The sequence below is a fragment of the Trichomycterus rosablanca genome, chromosome 2, assembly GCF_030014385.1.
Source record: "Trichomycterus rosablanca isolate fTriRos1 chromosome 2, fTriRos1.hap1, whole genome shotgun sequence".
Lineage (NCBI taxonomy): Eukaryota > Metazoa > Chordata > Actinopteri > Siluriformes > Trichomycteridae > Trichomycterus > Trichomycterus rosablanca.
The window spans coordinates 48,301,140-48,328,473 of NC_085989.1; the positions used below are offsets into that span (position 1 = coordinate 48,301,140).

At 38.6% G+C, this 27,334-nt stretch overlaps 1 protein-coding gene across 1 annotated transcript; it reads left to right on the forward strand.

The window, feature by feature from the left end:
• Nucleotides 1–1,331: 1,331 nt before the first annotated feature.
• On the forward strand, nucleotides 1,332–27,334 carry hspbp1 (HSPA (heat shock 70kDa) binding protein, cytoplasmic cochaperone 1). Its single transcript, XM_062990905.1, has 8 exons — nucleotides 1,332–1,462; nucleotides 12,000–12,113; nucleotides 15,030–15,237; nucleotides 18,005–18,229; nucleotides 18,445–18,600; nucleotides 20,735–20,831; nucleotides 23,308–23,419; nucleotides 27,043–27,334. The coding sequence occupies exons 2-8, from the start codon at nucleotides 12,000–12,002 to the stop codon at nucleotides 27,121–27,123; spliced, it is 993 nt and encodes a 330-aa protein (XP_062846975.1). The 5' UTR covers nucleotides 1,332–1,462; the 3' UTR covers nucleotides 27,124–27,334.

Consider the following 27,334-nt stretch of genomic DNA (forward strand, 5'->3'; position numbering starts at 1 on the left):
CTGACAGGAAACTATAAAGCACGCATGCGCAGAACAACTCTGACAACGACGTTAACACCGACCGTCAATGACTGACCGTAATTATTCTAAAATAGTGTCCCAACAATACTGTAATAATAACAAAAATATTAACACCGACCGTCAATGACTGACCGTAATTATTCTAAAATAGTGTCCCACTAATACTGTAATAATAACAATAAATATTAACACCGACCGTCAATAACTGACCGTAATTATTCTAAAATAGTGTCCCAACAATACTGTAATAATAACAAAAATATTAACACCGACCGTCAATGACTGACCGTAATTATTCTAAAATAGTGTCCCACTAATACTGTAATAATAACAATAAATATTAACACCGACCGTCAATAACTGACCGTAATTATTCTAAACTACTGTCCCACTAATACTGTAATAATAACAATAACAAAAATATTAACACCGACCGTCATTGACTGACCGTAATTATTCTAAACTACTGTCCCACTAATACTGTAAAAAAAACAATAAATATTAACACTGACCCGTCAATAACTGACCGTAATTATTCTAAACTACTGTCCCACTAATACTGTAATAATAACAATAAATATTATTAAAGTATTAGTTCTAAACTACTGTTTCACTAATACTGTAATAATAATAATAATAATAAATATTAACACTGATAACTGTAATTATATTAAAATAATGTCCCACTAAGACTTCTACAGCAATAATAACAATAATAGTACAATAATTACTCTAAAAAACTGCCCAACTTACACTTTTACTAGTAAAACATATACTCTAAAAGACTGCCCAACTTACACTTTTACTAGTAAAACATATACTCTAAAAGACTGCCCAACTTACACTTTTACTAGTAAAACATATACTCTAAAAGACTGCCCAACTTACACTTTTACTGCAGTAATAACAAAAACAGTAAAATAATCACTAAAATAACAATAAACAATAAAATAATTACTCTAAAATATTGCCCCACTTACACTTTTACTGTAATAATAGCAAAAAACAGTAAAATAACTATTAACCTAACAATAAATAGTAAAACATAAACTCTAAAATACTGCCCCACTTACACCGTTACAACTTTATCATAATATAGGAAATATTAAAAAAACAAATGTAAAATGTATAACAAAAACAATACAAAAGTTGAGAAAAAAATGAGGGAATGAATTTTTTTTCTGAACTATATTTACTATTTTAGTAAACTCTTTTATTTTATTATTTTTATTTGAATGTTTCTCTTATTTTGATAGGTAGGTAAAGAAAGTGTGTAGATGTCGCGCATGCGCAGTGCGATAGTAAACCGGAGTAACGGCTGTGAGATCCAGACTAGGTGAGAATGTTCTAGATACACGGCGTGACTCCACATAGTCTATAAATACTCCAGAGAGCTTCATCTGAGTATTAATACTCTCACTAATACTCCACATACAGGACGGTAAGATCTCTTCATTATTATTATATGTACATTTATAACATTACACTACTGAAGAGTGCAGCTAAACACAACACGTGAGAGGCAGTTACAGCACTAACACTGTTAGTGATGGTGGATTAAAGTGGTGAATGAGTGAATGATGTGGTACAGTTACAGTACTAACAGTGTTAGTGATGGTGGATTAAAGTGGTGAATGAGTGAATGATGTGGTACAGTTACAGTACTAACACTGTTAGTGATGGTGGATTAAAGTGGTGAATGAGTGAATGATGTGGTACAGTTACAGTACTAACACTGTTAGTGATGGTGGATTAAAGTGGTGAATGAGTGAATGATGTGGTACAGTTACAGTACTAACACTGTTAGTGATGGTGGATTAAAGTGGTAAATGAGTGAATGATGTGGTACAGTTACAGTATTAACAGTGTTAGTGATGGTGGATTAAAGTGGTGAATGAGTGAATGATGTGGTACAGTTACAGTACTAACACTGTTAGTGATGGTGGATTAAAGTGGTGAATGAGTGAATGATGTGGTACAGTTACAGTACTAACACTGTTAGTGATGGTGGATTAAAGTGGTGAATGAGTGAATGATGTGGTACAGTTACAGTACTAACACTGTTAGTGATGGTGGATTAAAGTGGTGAATGAGTGAATGATGTGGTACAGTTACAGTATTAACAGTGTTAGTGATGGTGGATTAAAGTGGTGAATGAGTGAATGATGTGGTACAGTTACAGTACTAACACTGTTAGTGATGGTGGATTAAAGTGGTGAATGAGTGAATGATGTGGTACAGTTACAGTACTAACACTGTTAGTGATGGTGGATTAAAGTGGTGAATGAGTGAATGATGTGGTACAGTTACAGTACTAACACTGTTAGTGATGGTGGATTAAAGTGGTGAATGAGTGAATGATGTGGTACAGTTACAGTATTAACAGTGTTAGTGATGGTGGATTAAAGTGGTGAATGAGTGAATGATGTGGTACAGTTACAGTACTAACACTGTTAGTGATGGTGGATTAAAGTGGTGAATGAGTGAATGATGTGGTACAGTTACAGCACTAACACTGTTAGTGATGGTGGATTAAAGTGGTGAATGAGTGAATGAGTGAATGATGTGGTACAGTTACAGTACTAACACTGTTAGTGATGGTGGATTAAAGTGGTGAATGAGTGAATGATGTGGTACAGTTACAGTACTAACACTGTTAGTGATGGTGGATTAAAGTGGTGAATGAGTGAATGATGTGGTACAGTTACAGTACTAACACTGTTAGTGATGGTGGATTAAAGTGGTGAATGAGTGAATGATGTAGTACAGTTACAGTACTAATACTGTTAGTGATGGTGGATTAAAGTGGTGAATGAGTGAATGATGTGGTACAGTTACAGTACTAACACTGTTAGTGATGGTGGATTAAAGTGGTGAATGAGTGAATGATGTGGTACAGTTACAGTACTAACACTGTTAGTGATGGTGGATTAAAGTGGTGAATGAGTGAATGATGTGGTACAGTTACAGTACTAACAGTGTTAGTGATGGTGGATTAAAGTGATGAATTAGTGAATGATGTGGTACAGTTACAGTACTAACACTGTTAGTGATGGTGGATTAAAGTGGTGAATGAGTGAATGATGTGGTACAGTTACAGCACTAACACTGTTAGTGATGGTGGATTAAAGTGGTGAATGAGTGAATGATGTGGTACAGTTACAGTACTAACACTGTTAGTGATGGTGGATTAAAGTGGTGAATGAGTGAATGATGTGGTACAGTTACAGTACTAACACTGTTAGTGATGGTGGATTAAAGTGGTGAATGAGTGAATGATGTGGTACAGTTACAGTACTAACACTGTTAGTGATGGTGGATTAAAGTGGTGAATGAGTGAATGATGTAGTACAGTTACAGTACTAATACTGTTAGTGATGGTGGATTAAAGTGGTGAATGAGTGAATGATGTGGTACAGTTACAGTACTAACACTGTTAGTGATGGTGGATTAAAGTGGTGAATGAGTGAATGATGTGGTACAGTTACAGTACTAACACTGTTAGTGATGGTGGATTAAAGTGGTGAATGAGTGAATGATGTGGTACAGTTACAGTACTAACAGTGTTAGTGATGGTGGATTAAAGTGATGAATTAGTGAATGATGTGGTACAGTTACAGTACTAACACTGTTAGTGATGGTGGATTAAAGTGGTGAATGAGTGAATGAGTGAATGATGTGGTACAGTTACAGTACTAACACTGTTAGTGATGGTGGATTAAAGTGGTGAATGAGTGAATGATGTGGTACAGTTACAGTACTAACACTTAGTGATGGTGGATTAAAGTGGTGAATGAATGAATGATGTAGTACAGTTACAGTACTAACACTGTTTGTGATGGTGGATTAAAGTGGTGAATGAGTGATTGATGTGGTACAGTTACAGTACTAACACTGTTAGTGATGGTGGATTAAAGTGGTGAATGAGTGAATGATGTGGTACAGTTACAGTACTAACACTGTTAGTGATGGTGGATTAAAGTGATGAATTAGTGAATGATGTGGTACAGTTACAGTACTAACAGTGTTAGTGATGGTGGATTAAAGTGATGAATGAGTGAATGATGTGGTACAGTTACAGTACTAACACTGTTAGTGATGGTGGATTAAAGTGGTGAATGAGTGAATGATGTGGTACAGTTACAGTACTAACACTGTTAGTGATGGTGGATTAAAGTGGTGAATGAATGAATGATGTAGTACAGTTACAGTACTAACAGTGTTAGTGATGGTGGATTAAAGTGATGAATAAGTGAATGATGTGGTACAGTTACAGTACTAACACTGTTAGTGATGGTGGATTAAAGTGATGAATAAGTGAATGATGTAGTACAGTTACAGTACTAACAGTGTTAGTGATGGTGGATTAAAGTGATGAATAAGTGAATGATGTGGTACAGTTACAGTACTAACACTGTTAGTGATGGTGGATTAAAGTGGTGAATGAGTGAATGAGTGAATGATGTGGTACAGTTACAGTACTAACACTGTTAGTGATGGTGGATTAAAGTGGTGAATGAGTGAATGATGTGGTACAGTTACAGTACTAACACTGTTAGTGATGGTGGATTAAAGTGGTGAATGAGTGAATGATGTGGTACAGTTACAGTATTAACAGTGTTAGTGATGGTGGATTAAAGTGGTGAATGAGTGAATGATGTGGTACAGTTACAGTACTAACACTGTTAGTGATGGTGGATTAAAGTGGTGAATGAGTGAATGATGTGGTACAGTTACAGCACTAACACTGTTAGTGATGGTGGATTAAAGTGGTGAATGAGTGAATGAGTGAATGATGTGGTACAGTTACAGTACTAACACTGTTAGTGATGGTGGATTAAAGTGGTGAATGAGTGAATGATGTGGTACAGTTACAGTACTAACACTGTTAGTGATGGTGGATTAAAGTGGTGAATGAGTGAATGATGTGGTACAGTTACAGTACTAACACTGTTAGTGATGGTGGATTAAAGTGGTGAATGAGTGAATGATGTAGTACAGTTACAGTACTAATACTGTTAGTGATGGTGGATTAAAGTGGTGAATGAGTGAATGATGTGGTACAGTTACAGTACTAACACTGTTAGTGATGGTGGATTAAAGTGGTGAATGAGTGAATGATGTGGTACAGTTACAGTACTAACACTGTTAGTGATGGTGGATTAAAGTGGTGAATGAGTGAATGATGTGGTACAGTTACAGTACTAACAGTGTTAGTGATGGTGGATTAAAGTGATGAATAAGTGAATGATGTAGTACAGTTACAGTACTAACAGTGTTAGTGATGGTGGATTAAAGTGATGAATAAGTGAATGATGTGGTACAGTTACAGTACTAACACTGTTAGTGATGGTGGATTAAAGTGGTGAATGAGTGAATGAGTGAATGATGTGGTACAGTTACAGTACTAACACTGTTAGTGATGGTGGATTAAAGTGGTGAATGAGTGAATGATGTGGTACAGTTACAGTACTAACACTGTTAGTGATGGTGGATTAAAGTGGTGAATGAGTGAATGATGTAGTACAGTTACAGTACTAATACTGTTAGTGATGGTGGATTAAAGTGGTGAATGAGTGAATGATGTGGTACAGTTACAGTACTAACACTGTTAGTGATGGTGGATTAAAGTGGTGAATGAGTGAATGATGTGGTACAGTTACAGTACTAACACTGTTAGTGATGGTGGATTAAAGTGGTGAATGAGTGAATGATGTGGTACAGTTACAGTACTAACAGTGTTAGTGATGGTGGATTAAAGTGATGAATTAGTGAATGATGTGGTACAGTTACAGTACTAACACTGTTAGTGATGGTGGATTAAAGTGGTGAATGAGTGAATGAGTGAATGATGTGGTACAGTTACAGTACTAACACTGTTAGTGATGGTGGATTAAAGTGGTGAATGAGTGAATGATGTGGTACAGTTACAGTACTAACACTTAGTGATGGTGGATTAAAGTGGTGAATGAATGAATGATGTAGTACAGTTACAGTACTAACACTGTTTGTGATGGTGGATTAAAGTGGTGAATGAGTGATTGATGTGGTACAGTTACAGTACTAACACTGTTAGTGATGGTGGATTAAAGTGGTGAATGAGTGAATGATGTGGTACAGTTACAGTACTAACACTGTTAGTGATGGTGGATTAAAGTGATGAATTAGTGAATGATGTGGTACAGTTACAGTACTAACAGTGTTAGTGATGGTGGATTAAAGTGATGAATGAGTGAATGATGTGGTACAGTTACAGTACTAACACTGTTAGTGATGGTGGATTAAAGTGGTGAATGAGTGAATGATGTGGTACAGTTACAGTACTAACACTGTTAGTGATGGTGGATTAAAGTGGTGAATGAATGAATGATGTAGTACAGTTACAGTACTAACAGTGTTAGTGATGGTGGATTAAAGTGATGAATAAGTGAATGATGTGGTACAGTTACAGTACTAACACTGTTAGTGATGGTGGATTAAAGTGATGAATAAGTGAATGATGTAGTACAGTTACAGTACTAACACTGTTAGTGATGGTGGATTAAAGTGGTGAATGAGTGAATGAGTGAATGATGTGGTACAGTTACAGTACTAACACTGTTAGTGATGGTGGATTAAAGTGGTGAATGAGTGAATGATGTGGTACAGTTACAGTACTAACACTGTTAGTGATGGTGGATTAAAGTGGTGAATGAATGAATGATGTAGTACAGTTACAGTACTAACACTGTTTGTGATGGTGGATTAAAGTGGTGAATGAGTGATTGATGTGGTACAGTTACAGTACTAACACTGTTAGTGATGGTGGATTAAAGTGGTGAATGAGTGAATGATGTGGTACAGTTACAGTACTAACACTGTTAGTGATGGTGGATTAAAGTGATGAATGAGTGAATGATGTGGTACAGTTACAGTACTAACAGTGTTAGTGATGGTGGATTAAAGTGATGAATGAGTGAATGATGTGGTACAGTTACAGTACTAACACTGTTAGTGATGGTGGATTAAAGTGGTGAATGAGTGAATGATGTGGTACAGTTACAGTACTAACACTGTTAGTGATGGTGGATTAAAGTGGTGAATGAGTGAATGATGTGGTACAGTTACAGTACTAACACTGTTAGTGATGGTGGATTAAAGTGGTGAATGAATGAATGATGTGGTACAGTTACAGTACTAACAGTGATGGTGATGGTGGATTAAAGTGGTGAATGAGTGAATGATGTGGTACAGTTACAGTACTAACACTGTTAGTGATGGTGGATTAAAGTGATGAATGAGTGAATGATGTGGTACAGTTACAGTACTAACACTGTTAGTGATGGTGAATTAAAGTGGTGAATGAATGAATGATGTGGTTCAGTTACAGTACTAACACTGTTAGTGATGGTGGATTAAAGTGATGAATGAGTGAATGATGTGGTACAGTTACAGTACTAACACTGTTAGTGATGGTGGATTAAAGTGATGAATGAGTGATGTGGTACAGTTACAGTACTAACACTGTTAGTGATGGTGGATTAAAGTGGTGAATGAGTGAATGATGTGGTACAGTTACAGTACTAACACTTAGTGATGGTGGATTAAAGTGGTGAATGAGTGAATGAGTGAATGATGTGGTACAGTTACAGTACTAACACTGTTAGTGATGGTGGATTAAAGTGGTGAATGAGTGAATGATGTGGTACAGTTACAGTACTAACACTGTTAGTGATGGTGGATTAAAGTGGTGAATGAGTGAATGATGTGGTACAGTTACAGTACTAACACTGTTAGTGATGGTGGATTAAAGTGGTGAATGAGTGAATGATGTGGTACAGTTACAGTACTAACACTGTTAGTGATGGTGGATTAAAGTGGTGAATGAGTGAATGATGTGGTACAGTTACAGTACTAACACTGTTAGTGATGGTGGATTAAAGTGGTGAATGAATGAATGATGTGGTACAGTTACAGTACTAACAGTGATGGTGATGGTGGATTAAAGTGGTGAATGAGTGATTGATGTGGTACAGTTACAGTACTAACACTGTTAGTGATGGTGGATTAAAGTGGTGAATGAGTGAATGATGTGGTACAGTTACAGTACTAACACTGTTAGTGATGGTGGATTAAAGTGGTGAATGAGTGAATGATGTGGTACAGTTACAGTACTGTTAGTGATGGTGGATTAAAGTGGTGAATGAATGAATGATGTGGTACAGTTACAGTACTAACAGTGATGGTGATGGTGGATTAAAGTGGTGAATGAGTGAATGATGTGGTACAGTTACAGTACTAACACTGTTAGTGATGGTGGATTAAAGTGATGAATGAGTGATTGATGTGGTACAGTTACAGTACTAACACTGTTAGTGATGGTGGATTAAAGTGGTGAATGAGTGAATGATGTGGTACAGTTACAGTACTAACACTGTTAGTGATGGTGGATTAAAGTGGTGAATGAGTGAATGATGTGGTACAGTTACAGTACTAACACTGTTAGTGATGGTGGATTAAAGTGGTGAATGAGTGAATGATGTGGTACAGTTACAGTACTAACACTGTTAGTGATGGTGGATTAAAGTGGTGAATGAGTGAATGATGTGGTACAGTTACAGTACTAACACTGTTAGTGATGGTGGATTAAAGTGGTGAATGAATGAATGATGTGGTACAGTTACAGTACTAACAGTGATGGTGATGGTGGATTAAAGTGGTGAATGAGTGATTGATGTGGTACAGTTACAGTACTAACACTGTTAGTGATGGTGGATTAAAGTGGTGAATGAGTGAATGATGTGGTACAGTTACAGTACTAACACTGTTAGTGATGGTGGATTAAAGTGGTGAATGAGTGAATGATGTGGTACAGTTACAGTACTGTTAGTGATGGTGGATTAAAGTGGTGAATGAATGAATGATGTGGTACAGTTACAGTACTAACAGTGATGGTGATGGTGGATTAAAGTGGTGAATGAGTGAATGATGTGGTACAGTTACAGTACTAACACTGTTAGTGATGGTGGATTAAAGTGATGAATGAGTGATTGATGTGGTACAGTTACAGTACTAACACTGTTAGTGATGGTGGATTAAAGTGGTGAATGAGTGAATGATGTGGTACAGTTACAGTACTAACACTGTTAGTGATGGTGGATTAAAGTGGTGAATGAGTGAATGATGTGGTACAGTTACAGTACTAACAGTGATGGTGATGGTGGATTAAAGTGGTGAATGAGTGAATGATGTGGTACAGTTACAGTACTAACACTGTTAGTGATGGTGGATTAAAGTGATGAATGAGTGAATGATGTGGTACAGTTACAGTACTAACACTTAGTGATGGTGGATTAAAGTGGTGAATGAGTGAATGATGTGGTACAGTTACAGTACTAACACTGTTAGTGATGGTGGATTAAAGTGGTGAATGAGTGAATGATGTGGTACAGTTACAGTACTAACACTGTTAGTGATGGTGGATTAAAGTGGTGAATGAGTGAATGATGTGGTACAGTTACAGTACTAACACTGTTAGTGATGGTGGATTAAAGTGATGAATTAGTGAATGATGTGGTACAGTTACAGTACTAACACTTAGTGATGGTGGATTAAAGTGGTGAATGAGTGAATGATGTGGTACAGTTACAGTACTAACACTGTTAGTGATGGTGGATTAAAGTGGTGAATGAGTGAATGATGTGGTACAGTTACAGTACTAACAGTGATGGTGATGGTGGATTAAAGTGGTGAATGAGTGAATGATGTGGTACAGTTACAGTACTAACAGTGATGGTGATGGTGGATTAAAGTGGTGAATGAGTGAATGATGTGGTACAGTTACAGTACTAACACTGTTAGTGATGGTGGATTAAAGTGGTGAATGAGTGAATGATGTGGTACAGTTACAGTACTAACACTGTTAGTGATGGTGGATTAAAGTGATGAATGAGTGAATGATGTGGTACAGTTACAGTACTAACACTTAGTGATGGTGGATTAAAGTGGTGAATGAGTGAATGATGTGGTACAGTTACAGTACTAACAGTGATGGTGATGGTGGATTAAAGTGGTGAATGAGTGAATGATGTGGTACAGTTACAGTACTGTTAGTGATGGTGGATTAAAGTGGTGAATGAATGAATGATGTGGTACAGTTACAGTACTAACACTGTTAGTGATGGTGGATTAAAGTGATGAATGAGTGAATGATGTAGTACAGTTACAGTACTAACACTGTTAGTGATGGTGGATTAAAGTGGTGAATGATGTAGTACAGTTACAGTACTAACACTGTTAGTGATGGTGGATTAAAGTGGTGAATGATGTGGTACAGTTACAGTACTAACACTGTTAGTGATGGTGGATTAAAGTGGTGAATGAGTGAATGATGTACAGTTACAGTACTGACACTGTTAGTGATGGTGGATTAAAGTGGTAAATGAGTGAATGATGTGGTACAGTTACAGTACTAACACTGTTAGTGATGGTGGATTAAAGTGATGAATGAGTGAATGATGTGGTACAGTTACAGTACTAACACTGTTAGTGATGGTGGATTAAAGTGGTGAATGAGTGAATGATGTGGTACAGTTACAGTACTAACACTGTTAGTGATGGTGGATTAAAGTGGTAAATGAGTGAATGATGTGGTACAGTTACAGTACTAACACTGTTAGTGATGGTGGATTAAAGTGGTGAATGAGTGAATGATGTGGTACAGTTACAATACTAACACTGTTAGTGATGGTGGATTAAAGTGGTGAATGAGTAAATGATGTGGTACAGTTACAGTACTAACACTGTTAGTGATGGTGGATTAAAGTGGTGAATGAGTGAATGATGTGGTACAGTTACAGTACTAACACTGTTAGTGATGGTGGATTAAAGTGGTGAATGAGTGAATGATGTGGTACAGTTACAGTACTAACACTGTTAGTGATGGTGGATTAAAGTGGTGAATGAATGAATGATGTGGTACAGTTACAGTACTAACACTGTTAGTGATGGTGGATTAAAGTGGTCAATGAATGAATGATGTGGTACAGTTACAGTACTAACACTGTTAGTGATGGTGGATTAAAGTGGTGAATGAGTGAATGATGTGGTACAGTTACAGTACTAACACTGTTAGTGATGGTGGATTAAAGTGGTGAATGAGTGAATGATGTGGTACAGTTACAGTACTAACAGTGTTAGTGATGGTGGATTAAAGTGGTGAATGAGTGAATGATGTGGTACAGTTACAGTACTAACACTGTTAGTGATGGTGGATTAAAGTGGTGAATGAGTGAATGATGTGGTACAGTTACAGTACTAACACTGTTAGTGATGGTGGATTAAAGTGATGAATGAGTGAATGATGTGGTACAGTTACAGTACTAACACTTAGTGATGGTGGATTAAAGTGGTGAATGAGTGAATGATGTGGTACAGTTACAGTACTAACAGTGTTAGTGATGGTGGATTAAAGTGATGAATGAGTGAATGATGTGGTACAGTTACAGTACTAACACTGTTAGTGATGGTGGATTAAAGTGATGAATGAGTGAATGATGTGGTACAGTTACAGTACTAACACTGTTAGTGATGGTGGATTAAAGTGGTGAATGAGTGAATGATGTGGTACAGTTACAGTACTAACACTGTTAGTGATGGTGGATTAAAGTGGTGAATGAGTGAATGATGTGGTACAGTTACAGTACTAACACTGTTAGTGATGGTGGATTAAAGTGGTGAATGAGTGAATGATGTGGTACAGTTACAGTACTAACACTGTTAGTGATGGTGGATTAAAGTGGTGAATGAGTGAATGATGTGGTACAGTTACAGTACTAACACTGTTAGTGATGGTGGATTAAAGTGGTGAATGAGTGAATGATGTGGTACAGTTACAGTACTAACACTGTTAGTGTTAGAAACCCATTGAAACACCCTAGCAACCACCTGAACAACCACAATGTAATGTAACGTCTCTTTGTGCTCCTCCCTCCCTGTAGATGGCAGAAGGTAACAGACGACACCCTCCCAATTTGCAGGGGGTCCTGCGACTGGCTGTGGAGGCGGGCTCCGCCTCAGACGGTCCTGCACTCAGAGAGCCCTTGTCACAGGAGGTAAACCACGAGCATGACATGAGCTTTCAGTACAGGTAGAATCAGAACGGGGTTTACTGGGAGGATAATGGTTTTCTGTAGGAAGGGTCTGGAGAACGTTGAACGTTTACTGTGTGACTTGAAGAGATACATCCAAACGTCAACAAGCCAAGGACTCACCGAGGAGGGCGCACTGACCACTGATCATACACACAAGATGTAGAACTGGACACACCAGAATAACCCACCAACATCTGATAAAGGGAGACAAAGAACATAAGGACAGTGCTAGCTCGGTGGTTAAAGTGCAGGATTAGTAATCAGAAGGTTGCTGGTTCAAGTCTCACCAGCACCAAGCCAGGTTGCCATGGACAGGCAGCCGATCTATTTTAGGGCTCCGGCCACCTTTTTGGAACGTGCTGAACAGGCAAATTTGGAATGAGTTTGTAATTTGAAAATGCAGCGTCCTTATTATTGTAATGCTAAACTGGTGGATAAATACACACAAGAAAACAACATTTTGGGGGGAAATAAATATTTTCCTCCAATGTTTTTGGTAAATATATAAACAAAAGAGAAAAATGATTAAATGCTTTTACTTGTTATATATACAGTATAGTTATACAACAGTTAGTTCCGACCTTACAATCTGATTGGTTGAGAAGCGTTCTAGCTGTGCTGATATTGGTGATAACAGCACGGCCTTTTCACACCACAACTGTATTACTCCGCTGACGCGTTGCCAGTAACGACAAGCTTCATGCACACGTACGCGCACGCATGCGACACAGCCTTTATTCCCGATCGCATTTTAAATCCGTTATCTGATATACAATCTAGCGCACTGTGTAGGGAACATATATCCGTGATCTGATACACAATCTAGTGCTAGTGCACTGTGTAGGGAACATATATCCGTGATCTGATACACAATCTAGTGCACTATGTAGGGAACATATATCCGTGATCTGATACACAATCTAGTGCTAGTGCACTGTGTAGGGAACATATATCCGTGATCTGATACACAATCTAGTGCACTATGTAGGGAACATATATCCGTGATCTGATACACAATCTAGTGCTAGTGCACTGTGTAGGGAACATATATCCGTGATCTGATACACAATCTAGTGCACTATGTAGGGAACATATATCCGTGATCTGATACACAATCTAGTGCACTGTGTAGGGAACATAAATCCGTGATCTGATACACAATCTAGTGCTAGTGCACTGTGTAGGGAACATATATCCGTGATCTGATACACAATCTAGTGCACTGTGTAGGGAACATAAATCCGTGATCTGATACACAATCTAGTGCACTGTGTAGGGAACATAAATCCACGATCTGATACACAATCTAGTGCACTGTGTAGGGAACATAAATCCGTGATCTGATACACAATCTAGCGCACTGTGTAGGGAACATAAATCCGTGATCTGATACACAATCTAGCGCACTATGTAGGGAACATATATCCGTGATCTGATACACAATCTAGTGCACTGTGTAGGGAACATAAATCCGTGATCTGATACACAATCTAGTGCACTGTGTAGGGAACATAAATCCGTGATCTGATACACAATCTAGCGCACTATGTAGGGAACATATATCCGTGATCTGATACACAATCTAGTGCACTGTGTAGGGAACATAAATCCGTGATCTGATACACAATCTAGTGCACTGTGTAGGGAACATAAATCCGTGATCTGATACACAATCTACTGCACTGTGTAGGGAACATATATCCATGATCTGATACACAATCTAGTGCACTGTGTAGGGAACATAAGTCCATGATCTGATACACAATCTAGTGCACTGTGTAGGGAACAAAAATCCATGATCTGATACACAATCTAGCGCACTGTGTAGGGAACATAAATCCGTGATCTGATACACAATCTAGGGCACTATGTAGGGAACATAAATCCGTGATCTGATACACAATCTAGTGCACTATGTAGTAAACATGAATGCGTTATCTGATATACAATCTAGTGCACTATGTAGGGAACATAAATCCATGATCTGATACACAATCTAGTGCACTATGTAGGGAACATTAATCCGTGATCTGATACACAATCTAGTGCACTATGTAGGGAACATTAATGTGTTTGTAACGCGAACAGTTAGCTTAATAGCCCAGTTAGCAGCTCCTAAGAGTTCTGTTATCACCCATAATCCTTTGGTGTGTGCGAGAGGTTTTTTATTTCTTTTTTTTTCCCTTCGGAGGTTCTTGCCTTTTTCTTCTTCTTGTTCTTACCTCCCTGAAATGAGTTTTTGCAACTTGGGATGTCTGCTTTGTAGTGTTAAACTTTATGCCTTTTTTAGCCTACTGTGTTAAGGCAGGGTTGGAATTTTTAACCGTTGCATAGCAGCAACTCATTCGTTGTGGAACTACTTTTTGGCGGAAGGTATCGTCAATATTAAAGCATATTTAATATGAAATTCAGGGCTTCTTTGATTTATTTTCTTTCTTTATTTTGTGAAAACTGTTGTATAAAAGCAATAGAACACTTGAGGTCGTGTGTTATCACGAATAACATCACGGCTGTGATGATCTACTCGCCTTCGACTGAATCACAGCCGTGATGTTATTCGCGATAACACACCACCTCAAGTGTTCTATTGCTTAAATACACGTTTACAGTACAATGTAATTATTTTTCTGCACATTCCGGCTTGTTTGAAAGCTGGGGTCAGAGCGCAGTCAGTCGCTCGACCAGGCAGGGTTAAGAGCCTTGCTCAAGGGCCCAACAGTGGCTATACTGCGTAGCTGGGATTCAAACCCACAGTCTTCTGATTGATACCCCAAAGCTCTACCCACCAGGCTACCACTGTCCCAAACAGTGGTATTTTAGTGTGTTTTATTTTAGTGGAATACAGCTGTCTCTGTTTGTGTGTGCGTGTGTGTGTAGAGGATAGAGTTCCTGCGGGGGGCGCTAGCCGAGATGTGTAAGGGTCAGATGGACGAGGTTGAGCAGATGAAGCGCTGTGTGTCCGTGCTCCTGCAGGACGAGAAGCACAGAGAGAGCGAGGAGGAGGGAGAGGAGCAGGACGAGGATGAACGGGAGTCGGCGCTGGAGATGCTGTCCGAACTTTGTGACAACCTGGACAACGCTAGAGGTGTGTGTGCATGTGTGTAGGTGTGTTTGTGTATAGGTTTGTATAGATGTGTGTGTATAAGTGTGTAGTGCAGGTGTCACCAACCTTTTCGAGACCAAGAGCTACTTCAAGGCTACTGAATAATGCGAAGAGTTACTTGGTGATACAAACTTCCTGAATAACATAAAGTTGCATGGTTCACCTTTAATGATATTATTATTATTATTATTATTATTATCATCAATATTCATATATATGAAGAGACTGTCTGATCATATGTTAATGTTAATGATTCCTCAGAATAATTATTAACGATTTACCATGGTAGGAAACATATATTTTAACATGTAACATTATTTCTCTCTATTAATCTAAGTCTGTCAGAGCTATCACATCTTTGATATTTTTGTAAATATCTGGCTTGACAGTTTTGTATGAATGAGCACATATGTAGCATTTTGATCAAAATCACACAATTTTATTTATTTATTTTTTTACAAATGATCATCACACTTATTATGGATTTACTTATCTTTATTATATTTTAATATAAAATACATTTAAAATGATTTTTTAAAACTAGGTTTGTAGGAGGTAAGGGACGTTAATTTTGTATATAAAAATAGTTTGACACTCATGAAATTATACAAGATTTTAATAGATTTATTTATTTGCATAATAAAATTATTATAAAATAAATATAGAAATTAATTTTAAAACAAGGTTTGTAGTAGGTGAAGAAGATTGATTGTTTGTATATAAAAATGCTAAAAAAAAAAAATCTTGAGATCTTTATAGATTTATTCATCTCCATTATAAATTTTTGACACATTTTTCCATACTTTATTAATACTTTAAAATGAATGGAAAATAAATACAAACGTTATTTTGAAAAAATATGGTTTGTAGTATTTAATGTGTTTGTATAAAATAGTTTGACATTAATTCATCTAGTCGTTACAAGACTGTAATGGATGTATTTGTGTGTAATAAGTGCAGAGTAAACGTCTCCTATGTTTCTCTGTTAGTTTGATGACGCTTCCTAACTCATTAGATGAAGTGGGAGCTTAATAAACGGTTTCATTATAACCTTTCTGTACATAAATACATGTGATCCTAAAATTACCATCAAATAGTTTTTGTAGTATGTTGCCCAAATGTATCTGTGTAAGAAATCATAAATAAAGTGAGTGTTGGGTGTTTTTTCAACCATTTATAAAGATCGAAATGATCGAATGTTAAACGAATGTTGAATATTAAACTTTACCGCAGTAAATACTGTCCTGTACAACATTTTAAAACAAATCGTGTTTATTATCAGTTATGTACGATTAAAAAAAAATCTGCGATGTACAGGGAAGGTTTAGTGACACGCACTGATGTGTCTCTCCACATTCCTCCCAATCATTGTGAAAATATTAAGGTTTTTTTTATTATTATTTTTTCATGGTAAAACCCGCATCGCAGCTGCGCATGTGTAGCTCGCTTGTCTCAGCGTTATGCGCACGATATAAAACTCCGCACCCAGACAAGATCAGAGCTCACATAAACATCAAACAGTTTTTTTATTTTTTTATTGTCATTTTCAAATCTACATCAATGCAAGTGTTATTGATTCAAAAAGAACAGCAACACAAATACAATTCTTAGACGGAGCTCTATAGTCACTAGTGCTATTTTGGAACATGCCCTGCGGGCGACTCACGTGTTGGTGACCCCTGCTGTAGTGTGTGTATAGGTGTGTGTCTGTGTATAGGTTTGTATAGATGTATGTGTATAAGTGTGTAGTGTGTATAGGTGTGTGTGTGTATGTGATGGTCACAGTACACAGTACATGAAGAGTACATTTGTGTGTGTGTATAGGTGTGGTCAGGTATGTGTCTGTGTATAGGTTTATATAGATGTGTGTGTATAAGTGTGTATAGGTGTGTGTGTATATGTGTGTGTGTATACGTTTATATAGGTGTGTGTATAAGTTTATATAGGTGTGTGTGTGTATACGTTTATATAGGTGTGTGTATAAGTTTATATAGGTGTGTGTGTGTATACGTTTATATAGGTGTGTGTATAAGTTTATATAGGTGTGTGTGTGTATACGTTTATATAGGTGTGTGTATAAGTTTGTATAGGTGTGTGTGTATACGTTTATATAGGTGTGTGTATAAGTTTATATAGGTGTGTGTGTGTGTATACGTTTATATAGGTGTGTGTATAAGTTTATATAGGTGTGTGTGTGTATACGTTTATATAGGTGTGTGTATAAGTTTATATAGGTGTGTGTGTATACGTTTATATAGGTGTGTGTATAAGTTTGTATAGGTGTGTGTGTATACGTTTATATAGGTGTGTGTATAAGTTTATATAGGTGTGTGTGTGTGTATACGTTTATATAGGTGTGTGTATAAGTTTATATAGGTGTGTGTGTGTGTATACGTTTATATAGGTGTGTGTATAAGTTTATATAGGTGTGTGTGTGTATACGTTTATATAGGTGTGTGTATAAGTTTGTATAGGTGTGTGTGTATACGTTTATATAGGTGTGTGTATAAGTTTATATAGGTGTGTGTGTGTATACGTTTATATAGGTGTGTGTATAAGTTTGTATAGGTGTGTGTGTGTATACGTTTGTATAGGTGTGTGTATAAGTTTGTATAGGTGTGTGTGTATACGTTTATATAGGTGTGTGTATAAGTTTGTATAGGTGTGTGTGTGTGTGTGTGTGTGTGTGTATGTTTATATAGGTGTGTGTGTGTATATTTATATATACATATGTGTGTGTGTATCACAGACCTAATGAAGATGGGCGGGTTGGAGGTGAGCCTCTCCAGGTGTCTGTGCCACACCCAGGCTGGCGTGCGGTGGCGGGCGGCCGAGCTCCTGGCGTGCTGCGCTCAGAACATGCCGGAGGTTCAGCTCTACCTGCTCCACCAGGGGGCGCTGAACACACTGCTGCAGCTCACCGACCACGACACACACCCTACCGTCCGCGTCAAAGCCCTCTACGCCGTCTCCTGTGAGTTACCATGGCAACTGACCTACACGCCCACATGCAGTCATTCGTTATGTTCATGTAGTCATATAGGCATTCATTACATCCCCCCCACCCCCCATACCCTTTATATTAATGTAATAGGAATCTTTATAAATAACTCTGTGTAGCTTGGGTGACGCCAGACCCTCATCCACCACAACCTTGACCAGTTTTTTTTTTTTTGTCCATGTTTCCAGGTTTGGTCAGGGAACATGAAGAGGGCCTGCGCGACTTCCTGTCACATGACGGCTTCTCTGTGCTGATGAGGGGGATGCAGTCGGACTGCGAGAAGCTTCGCACCAAATCGTCCTTCCTGCTGCTCAACCTGCTCACCAGCCACCCCGAACACAAAGGTGTGTGTGTGTGTGTGAGCGCGTGAGACTGCGGTCAGAGCCACAATTATTGGCACCCTTGGTAAAAAATTGGGCGGAGTCTCGTTGGTCAGGTGACCAAAAAATATTCGGACACCTGACCACGAGCTTGTCGGACGTCCCGTTTCAAAAACAAATGCTGTTAGAACAGAGTGACCTCTGTGTGATCTGCTCGGATAGAACATCAGGCGCTTTTCTGAGAAGCTTCTCACAAGAGTTTGAAGTATGTCTGTGGGAATTTGTGCCCATTTAGTCAATATGGCTGGGCACTGGTGTTGGTCAAGAAAGAATTTAGTTGTTTCTGCTGCATGCATTACTGACAGGTGTATAAAATGATATACGGTGAATGATATGCTTTTAATAATGAAGCAACAGTTTAGGGAAGTCCCCTTTCTCTTTCAGCATGATTACACCCCTAAGCCCAAAGTAAGCTCTATAAAGACGTGATTTGACCTGGCCTGATCTCACTGACTCTTGACTGAAAGGGCACAAATTCCCACAGACATACTCCGTCTTGTAGAAAGACCTCCCAGGAGAGTGGAAGCTGTTACAGCTATAAAGTGGGAGTCCACTTACATATTAATGGCCATAGATTTAGAATGGGGTGTCATATAAAGCTCTTAGGTGTATTGTGTAGTTGTTCCAACACAAATCCGGATGTAACATAAATCCTCCACAAGGGGGCGTACGCATACAAGTTTATTTAATTATTATTATTTTTCTCTGCGATTCCCCTAGTGTTTGAAGAACACTGATATGTATATATATATATATATATAAAATGAAACTCGATATATATGGAATGAATACTGACATATATTCTATATATCATTCTATATATATATCAGTTTTCATTCCATATATATCAAGTTTCAATGTATATATATCATGTTTCATTATGTATATATCAGTTTTCATTCCATATATATAATTTTCATTCCATATATATCAGTGTTTGCTATATATTTCCTATTTGGCTTGAGTCCTACACAGCACAGCTGGCAGTGAAATGATTTTGTGACTGCTCTGCCACATTAGTATTTACAGAATTGGACAAAAAATATATTACTACAGAATAGAAATGTTTTTTTTTTAAGTTAAAAGAGTAGAAAATTAGAAAATGCAAAATTAAAATAGAAATGTAAATTATAGTTAGAAAAATAGAGGCACTTTGAAGTAGAGAAAGGGAAACAAGTGTGCAAAATGACAGACAAGCTGAACATAATACTGAACATAATAATAATAATAACATTTTATTAATAAGCACCTTTCAGGAAACCCAAGGAAACTGTACAACTGGCCTAAAACAGCATTGTAATTAATTAACATAAATAAATATATTAATAATTTAATTTTATCAATTTAATAAAACAAAGTCAATAAAACTAAACATACAAAGCAAATTAAAATTACTCGTAAGGAAAAGCAGCAAGAAAAAGGTGGGTCTTAAGCTGTATTTTGAAGGAGGTAGTATATATATAGATATAGATATAGATAGATATGGATGGATGGATGGATGGATGGATGGATGGATGGATGGATGGATAGATAGATAGACAGCCTCACAGCAAGAATGTCTATCTATCTATCTAATCTATCTATCTATCTATCTATCTATCTATCTATCTATCTATCTATCTATCTATCTATCTATCTGTCTGTCTGTCTGTCTGTGTGTGTGTGTGTCCTGGGTTAGATCCCCGGGTGGGACGGTCTTCAATGCTCCCCAGACTAACAGAGAAAACAGTCCATTACTGGGATGACTGGGGTCATTCACTATCTAGCTCTGTTTCCTGTATATGGACTGCAGGTCAGGGAGCTCAGTCCGGACGATGCACTCTTTGCTGAGCCTTTATGATGCTTTTAATGGTGCATGTGGAAGTTATGCTTTTGTCCATATAGTGAACCCTAAAATCATCACTGACTTCATTAAACATGCTGGAGTCTTTAAATCGTCTCTTACAGTCACCTGACCTTCTTTTATAGCTGGATCTTAACTGAGGCTGCTGATCATTTTTGGAGTTGAGTGTGTAGATGACCAGGCACATTATAAATCCAGGGTTTGATTAATTGTCACTCCTTTCTTACCCATTTTGTCTCTGACATGCTCTCTCAGATACGGTGTTGAGTATGGGAATGGTGCAGCAGTTGGTCTCAGTGCTGCGGACTCCTCACTCCTCTGTGCATGAACATGTTCTCGGCGTCCTCTGCTGGTCAGTACAGTCCACTGCATCTCTAACCTTTATTTTATTTGTCATCATTTACATAAACATATGGATATTTACACGGGATAACCAGTACAGTTTAAAGTATGGATTTCAAGATAAATAAAAGAATTAATGGGTGAATATGAATATATAAAGTGACTGTGCTCTGTGGAGATACCAGTTCAATTTCTAAAATGATGATTTTATGTTTAAGTGAGGAAATGGTTTTATGTAGATGTGCAAATACGCAGTGTTCAAGATCACAGTCTATGAGGGGTGGGGAGGGGTGATGAAGGCCACAGCTCTTGGGAAGAAGCTGTTCTTCAGTCTGTCCGTGTGTGCACGAATAGCCCTGTACCGCCTTCCGGATGGTAACAGGGAGAACAGATAGTTCCCAGGGTGTGTTGCATCCTTACTAATGCTGTCGGCCTTGTTCTGTAAACGGCTGTTATAAACACTGTCCAAGTTGGTGAGTTTGGTTCCAATGATGCGTTCCGCCGCTCTGACCACCCGATGTAGGTCCTTCCTCTCTGAGGCTGTGCAGCTGGAGTACCACACGGTCATGCAGTTGGAGAGGACGCTCTCAATAGTGCTGCGGTAGAAGTTCAAAACATCCGTAGTCACTGATTTCTAGATGTGTACAATTAGGAGTGTCGAATATGTGAATGAATGTTTTGGGTTTTTTTATTAACGTGTCAGACTTTCCCAAATATTAATATGAGTAATTAATATTCACCAAACATTACCACCTCACACGACGCAAAGACACACACCAAACAAAGATCAGCAGCAATAGTGACTGGTCAACTACAGAAAGGAATACGACTCCCAAAGCAAAGCTGGATTATCACAGCAGAAGCCCAAGCACTGCTCCTAACATACACAGAATCAGTTCAACAATAGATGATACTCATGCACGGACTCAGAATTCTGTCTACAGGCAATCAAAGCTCTAGGAACCAACCAGCCAACAATCAAACATTCACAACCCAATTATAACATCATTCTGTGTTGGATACCAGGACACTGTGGGCTTCTGAGCAATGGGAGAGTAGATCAAAAGAAAAGAAAACACCAGATCCAGAATACCAGATCCCACCGATGATCGTTTGTCATGTTTTACACTCTGGTTACTTTTATGACAGAAACGGTAGTTACTCATTACACAAGATTCATCAGTTCACAAGGTTATATCGAACACAGTCATGGACAATTTAGTATCTCCAGTTCACCTCACTTGAACGTCTTTGGACTGTGGGAGGAAACTGGAGCATCCGGAGGAAACCCACGCGGACACAGGGAGAACATGCATTACATTTACATGTACATTTTCGGCATTTAGCAGATGCCTTTATCCAAAGTGACTTACATTACAGTTACAGTATACAGTCTGAGCAACTGAGGGTTAAGGGCCTTGCTCAAGGGCCCAACAGCAGCAACCTAGCAGTGGTGGGGCTTGAACCAGCAACCTTTTGGATATTACTAGTCCTGTGCCCTAACCACTAGGCTACGGCTTGCCCAAACTCCACACTGAAAGGATCTGGGGATTAAACCCAGAACCTTCTTGCTGTGAGGCAACAGTGCTAGATCCCACCAATAGACATCATTTATATAATTTATAAATTTATAATAAACTCAAATATCAAGGACAAATGGCAAAGCAAATAGAACCCACACCAGGATAATTAACCTTATAAAGCAAATCCCATTATTGGAGAAAAAATGTCGACTTACTTTAAAAACACTGGACACACCAGAATAACACACATGTATCTGATGATAGGTGACGCTGCCCCATATTTAAGCAATAGAACACTCGAGGTCGTGTGTTTTCGCGAATAATGTCACGGCTGTGATTCGGTCGCAGGCGAGTACAGTAGATCATCACAGCCGTGATGTTATTCGCGAGATTAATCGGGATCAAAATTAATAATCGGGGAACAAAAAAACGTGATCGGGACATCCCTAAATGAAATCCTTATAAGTAAATACAATGAAACATTTAATCCTGAAATGTATCACTTATGACCCTGAGAGACGACAGATCCTAACAGCAATGACCATGAAGGAACTATTCAACAACACAGAGGAATTTCTGTCAATAACAAAACTAAAGCTACACATACTGTATAATGGACACACACAACACAATAAACTTAAACACTAAATAAAACAGTATAGCGAATAAAAGACAGATCACAACCTTTCCTGTTAAAACCTGAACACTAAACTAAACCCTCCTAACCAGCAGGAATTACCATCAGCTCAACACGAGCACTGCTGTTATGATTCATGCACTGCTGGTGACATTTTAAGGGGTGGTTTTAATGTTTTGGCTCACCAGTGTGTGTGTTCAGTTTATTCAAACCCCACATGTACTACAGATATAGTGAAAAGATGCTCTCTGTGTGTGTGTGTGTGTGTGTGTGTGTGTGTGTGTGTGTGTGTGTGTGTGTGTGTGTGTGTGTGTGTGTGTGTGTAGTTTAGTGGACGACTGTGAGCGAGGTGTATCTGACTGTACCGAACCCTCTTTGGGTCTGGAGGAGCTGCTGAAGCACAGAATTCAGGAGCTGCAGGGTCGAGAGGAGAGCCAGGTACACTCATCCTTCCCTAATATGTTTGACCTCAGTGTTTGAAGTGCACTATATGGACAAAAGTATTGGGACGCTCCTGATAATAATTGAATTCATGTGTTTCAGCCAGAACAGTTGCTAACAGGTGAAATAAATCTGTTACATAAAGGGAATTATGTGCTTCCAACTTTGCAGCAATGGTTTAGGGAAGGCCCTTTCTTGTTCCTGCTGTATAAATACATTTACATTCTTGTTATTTAGCAGATTTAGCTTACAGTACTGTGATAGTACATAGTCTAAGCAATTGATGGTTAAGGGCCTTGCTCAAGGGCCCAACAGTGGCAACCTGGCAGTGGTGGGGATTGAACCAGTGACCTTCTGGTTACTGGTGCAGTACCTTAACCGCTAGGCTACAACCGACATGAAGAAAAGCTGCACAAGAGGCCCTGACCTCAGCCCCACTCAACAGCTCTGGAATAAACCAGAACATCAACATCAGTGCCCAGCCATACAAATGCTGTCATCTTTTAACTGGATGGGCACAAATTCCCACAGACACACTTCAAAGTCTTGAGAGAAGGCTTTTCAGAAGCAGAGCAGCAGCTGTTCGAGTTGAAAAGATCAAGATCACATGAGGTCGCTTTATTTTAATATGATTTGTTTTGGAAATGTGATGTTCAACAAGGTCATGGTCAGGTGTCCAAATACTTTTGGCCTGACAGTGTACATTAGTTATTACAACAAGGGCAAAATTATATATGTATATACACACACACACACACACACACACACACACACACACATATATGCAGTGTGTATATATATATATGTGTATATATATATATGTACAGTGTATCACAAAAGTGAGTACACCCCTCACATTTCTGCAGATATTTAAGTATATCTTTTCATGGGACAACACTGACAAAATGACACTTTGACACAATGAAAAGTAGTCTGTGTGCAGCTTATATAACAGTGTAAATTTATTCTTCCCTCAAAATAACTCAATATACAGCCATTAATGTCTAAACCACCGGCAACAAAAATGAGTACACCCCTAAGAGACTACACCCCTAAATGTCCAAATTGAGCACTGCTTGTCATTTTCCCTCCAAAATGTCATGTGATTAGTTAGTGTTACTAGGTCTCAGGTGTGCATAGGGAGCAGGTGTGTTCAATTTAGTAGTACAGCTCTCACACTCTCTCATACTGGTCACTGAAAGTTCCAACATGGCACCTCATGGCAAAGAACTCTCTGAGGATCTTAAAAGACGAATTGTTACGCTACATGAAGATGGCCAAGGCTACAAGAAGATTGCCAACACCCTGAAACTGAGCTGCAGCACAGCGGCCAAGATCATCCAGCGTTTTAAAAGAGCAGGGTCCACTCAGAACAGACCTCGCGTTGGTCGTCCAAAGAAGCTGAGTGAACGTGCTCAGCGTCACATCCAACTGCTGTCTTTGAAAGATAGGCGCAGGAGTGCTGTCAGCATTGCTGCAGAGATTGAAAAGGTGGGGGGTCAGCCTGTCAGTGCTCAGACCATACGCCGCACACTACATCAAATTGGTCTGCATGGCTGTCACCCCAGAAGGAAGCCTCTTCTGAAGTCTCTACACAAGAAAGCCCGCAAACAGTTTGCTGAAGACATGTCAACAAAGGACATGGATTACTGGAACCATGTCCTATGGTCTGATGAGACCAAGATTAATTTGTTTGGTTCAGATGGTCTCAAGCATGTGTGGCGGCAATCAGGTGAGGAGTACAAAGATAAGTGTGTCATGCCTACAGTCAAGCATGGTGGTGGGAATGCCATGGTCTGGGGCTGCATGAGTGCAGCAGGTGTTGGGGAGTTACATTTCATTGAGGGACACATGAACTCCAATATGTACTGTGAAATACTGAAGCAGAGCATGATCCCCTCCCTCCGGAAACTGGGTCGCAGGGCAGTGTTCCAGCATGATAATGACCCCAAACACACCTCTAAGACGACCACTGCTTTATTGAAGAGGCTGAGGGTAAAGGTGATGGACTGGCCAAGCATGTCTCCAGACCTAAACCCAATAGAACATCTTTGGGGCATCCTCAAGCGGAAGGTGGAGGAGCGCAAAGTCTCGAATATCCGCCAGCTCCGTGATGTCGTCATGGAGGAGTGGAAAAGCATTCCAGTGGCAACCTGTGAAGCTCTGGTAAACTCCATGCCCAGGAGAGTTAAGGCAGTTCTGGGAAATAATGGTGGCCACACAAAATATTGACACTTCAGGAACTTTCACTAAGGGGTGTACTCACTTTTGTTGCCGGTGGTTTAGACATTAATGGCTGTATATTGAGTTATTTTGAGGGAAGAATAAATTTACACCGTTATATAAGCTGCACACAGACTACTTTTCATTGTGTCAAAGTGTCATTTTGTCAGTGTTGTCCCATGAAAAGATATACTTAAATATCTGCAGAAATGTGAGGGGTGTACTCACTTTTGTGATACACTGTATATATATATATATATATATATATATATATATATATACACACATATATACACACTGCACACACACACACACACACACATATATATATATATATACACACACACACACACACACACACACACATATATATATATATATATATATATATATATATATATATATATATATATATATACAGGGGTTGGACAAAATAACTGAAACACCTGGTTTTAGACCACAATAATTTATTAGTCCAGTCTATATATATATATATATATATATATATAGACAGAGAGAGAGAGAGATACATAGTGGTATTATTGACCAGAAACTTGCTGGTTCAAGCCCCACCAGCAGGTGCTTTCGGGTGGTTCTATTAGGTAAATTTTCTCATTTGTCTCCAGTACTGTACTGAACATCCAACCACCTGTATGTCCTTCCTCACCACACCCATCTTCCTCTCCTCTCTAAAGCACTCTACTCTACAGCATTCCGGCTGTGCCGTTGTTTCCTATGGGGTGTGGAGTGGCACTTTTGCCATGTTGGACTTTTGCTGTGGCACTAAAAGTGCAAATGATTAAACTTTGACCCAGTTTGCTGTTCGCTGACCTTTTCAAAGCTCCTCCAATGAGACAAACTGTTTGATATGAGGTGGTAAAAGAGACTCAGGTCGTACGAACAGAGCTTAACGTGACTTATTGTACAAAAACAACGACAGAGGAATTTCATTAGTGGAAAGAACTTATAAGCAGTAATAATAAAAAGAAGTTTAGTGTTTCTGTCTCCTTCTTGTAGTACATTAAACCATGTTAAGCTTTATTTTTAACGATAAGCGTTTTAGACTCTGGGAGAAGCTGATTCTGATTCTTACAGTTTCTCAGAAGCTCGAGCTGTAACACAAGTTTAAAAGTGAAACAGTGAGGAAAATCCAGATAAACACAGATACATGTGGAGCTGTAACACTGGATCTGATGCTTATTCCACACTAATGCAGATTCAGCTCATATTCACACTTTGAACTCCTTCAGTCCTGATGAGAATCTCAACATCTCGACCACCTCCAGCTCTCTCTCTCCTGTCTTTTAGTCAGTCCTGTAAACACTTAATTGCCTTTATTCCTTAATGTCGGTCACAATTGTAAGAAAATGCGTTCTCTGTTTTTTTTTTTTCATCAGGAGGAGCTGGACTTTTGCGAGCACTTGCGAGCGGCTTGTTTCCCAGCTCAGCCACCCGAAGATAATGTTATGGATCGGTGAATTCTCATCGGTGAATGTTAACCCCTGTTGCGCTGCTATTGGTCAGAAGAGAGTGCTGGACTGTTTACTTTTTAATTGACGAAGCCCAAAGGATGGAGGTGATCTGAACTGAGCACGCTCAGAACGTTCATGTACACAATGCTGTTCATACTGGATCAACCTGTACAAAATATTTCCATTCACTGTGACTAAAGTCTCCTTCAGTTTTTCA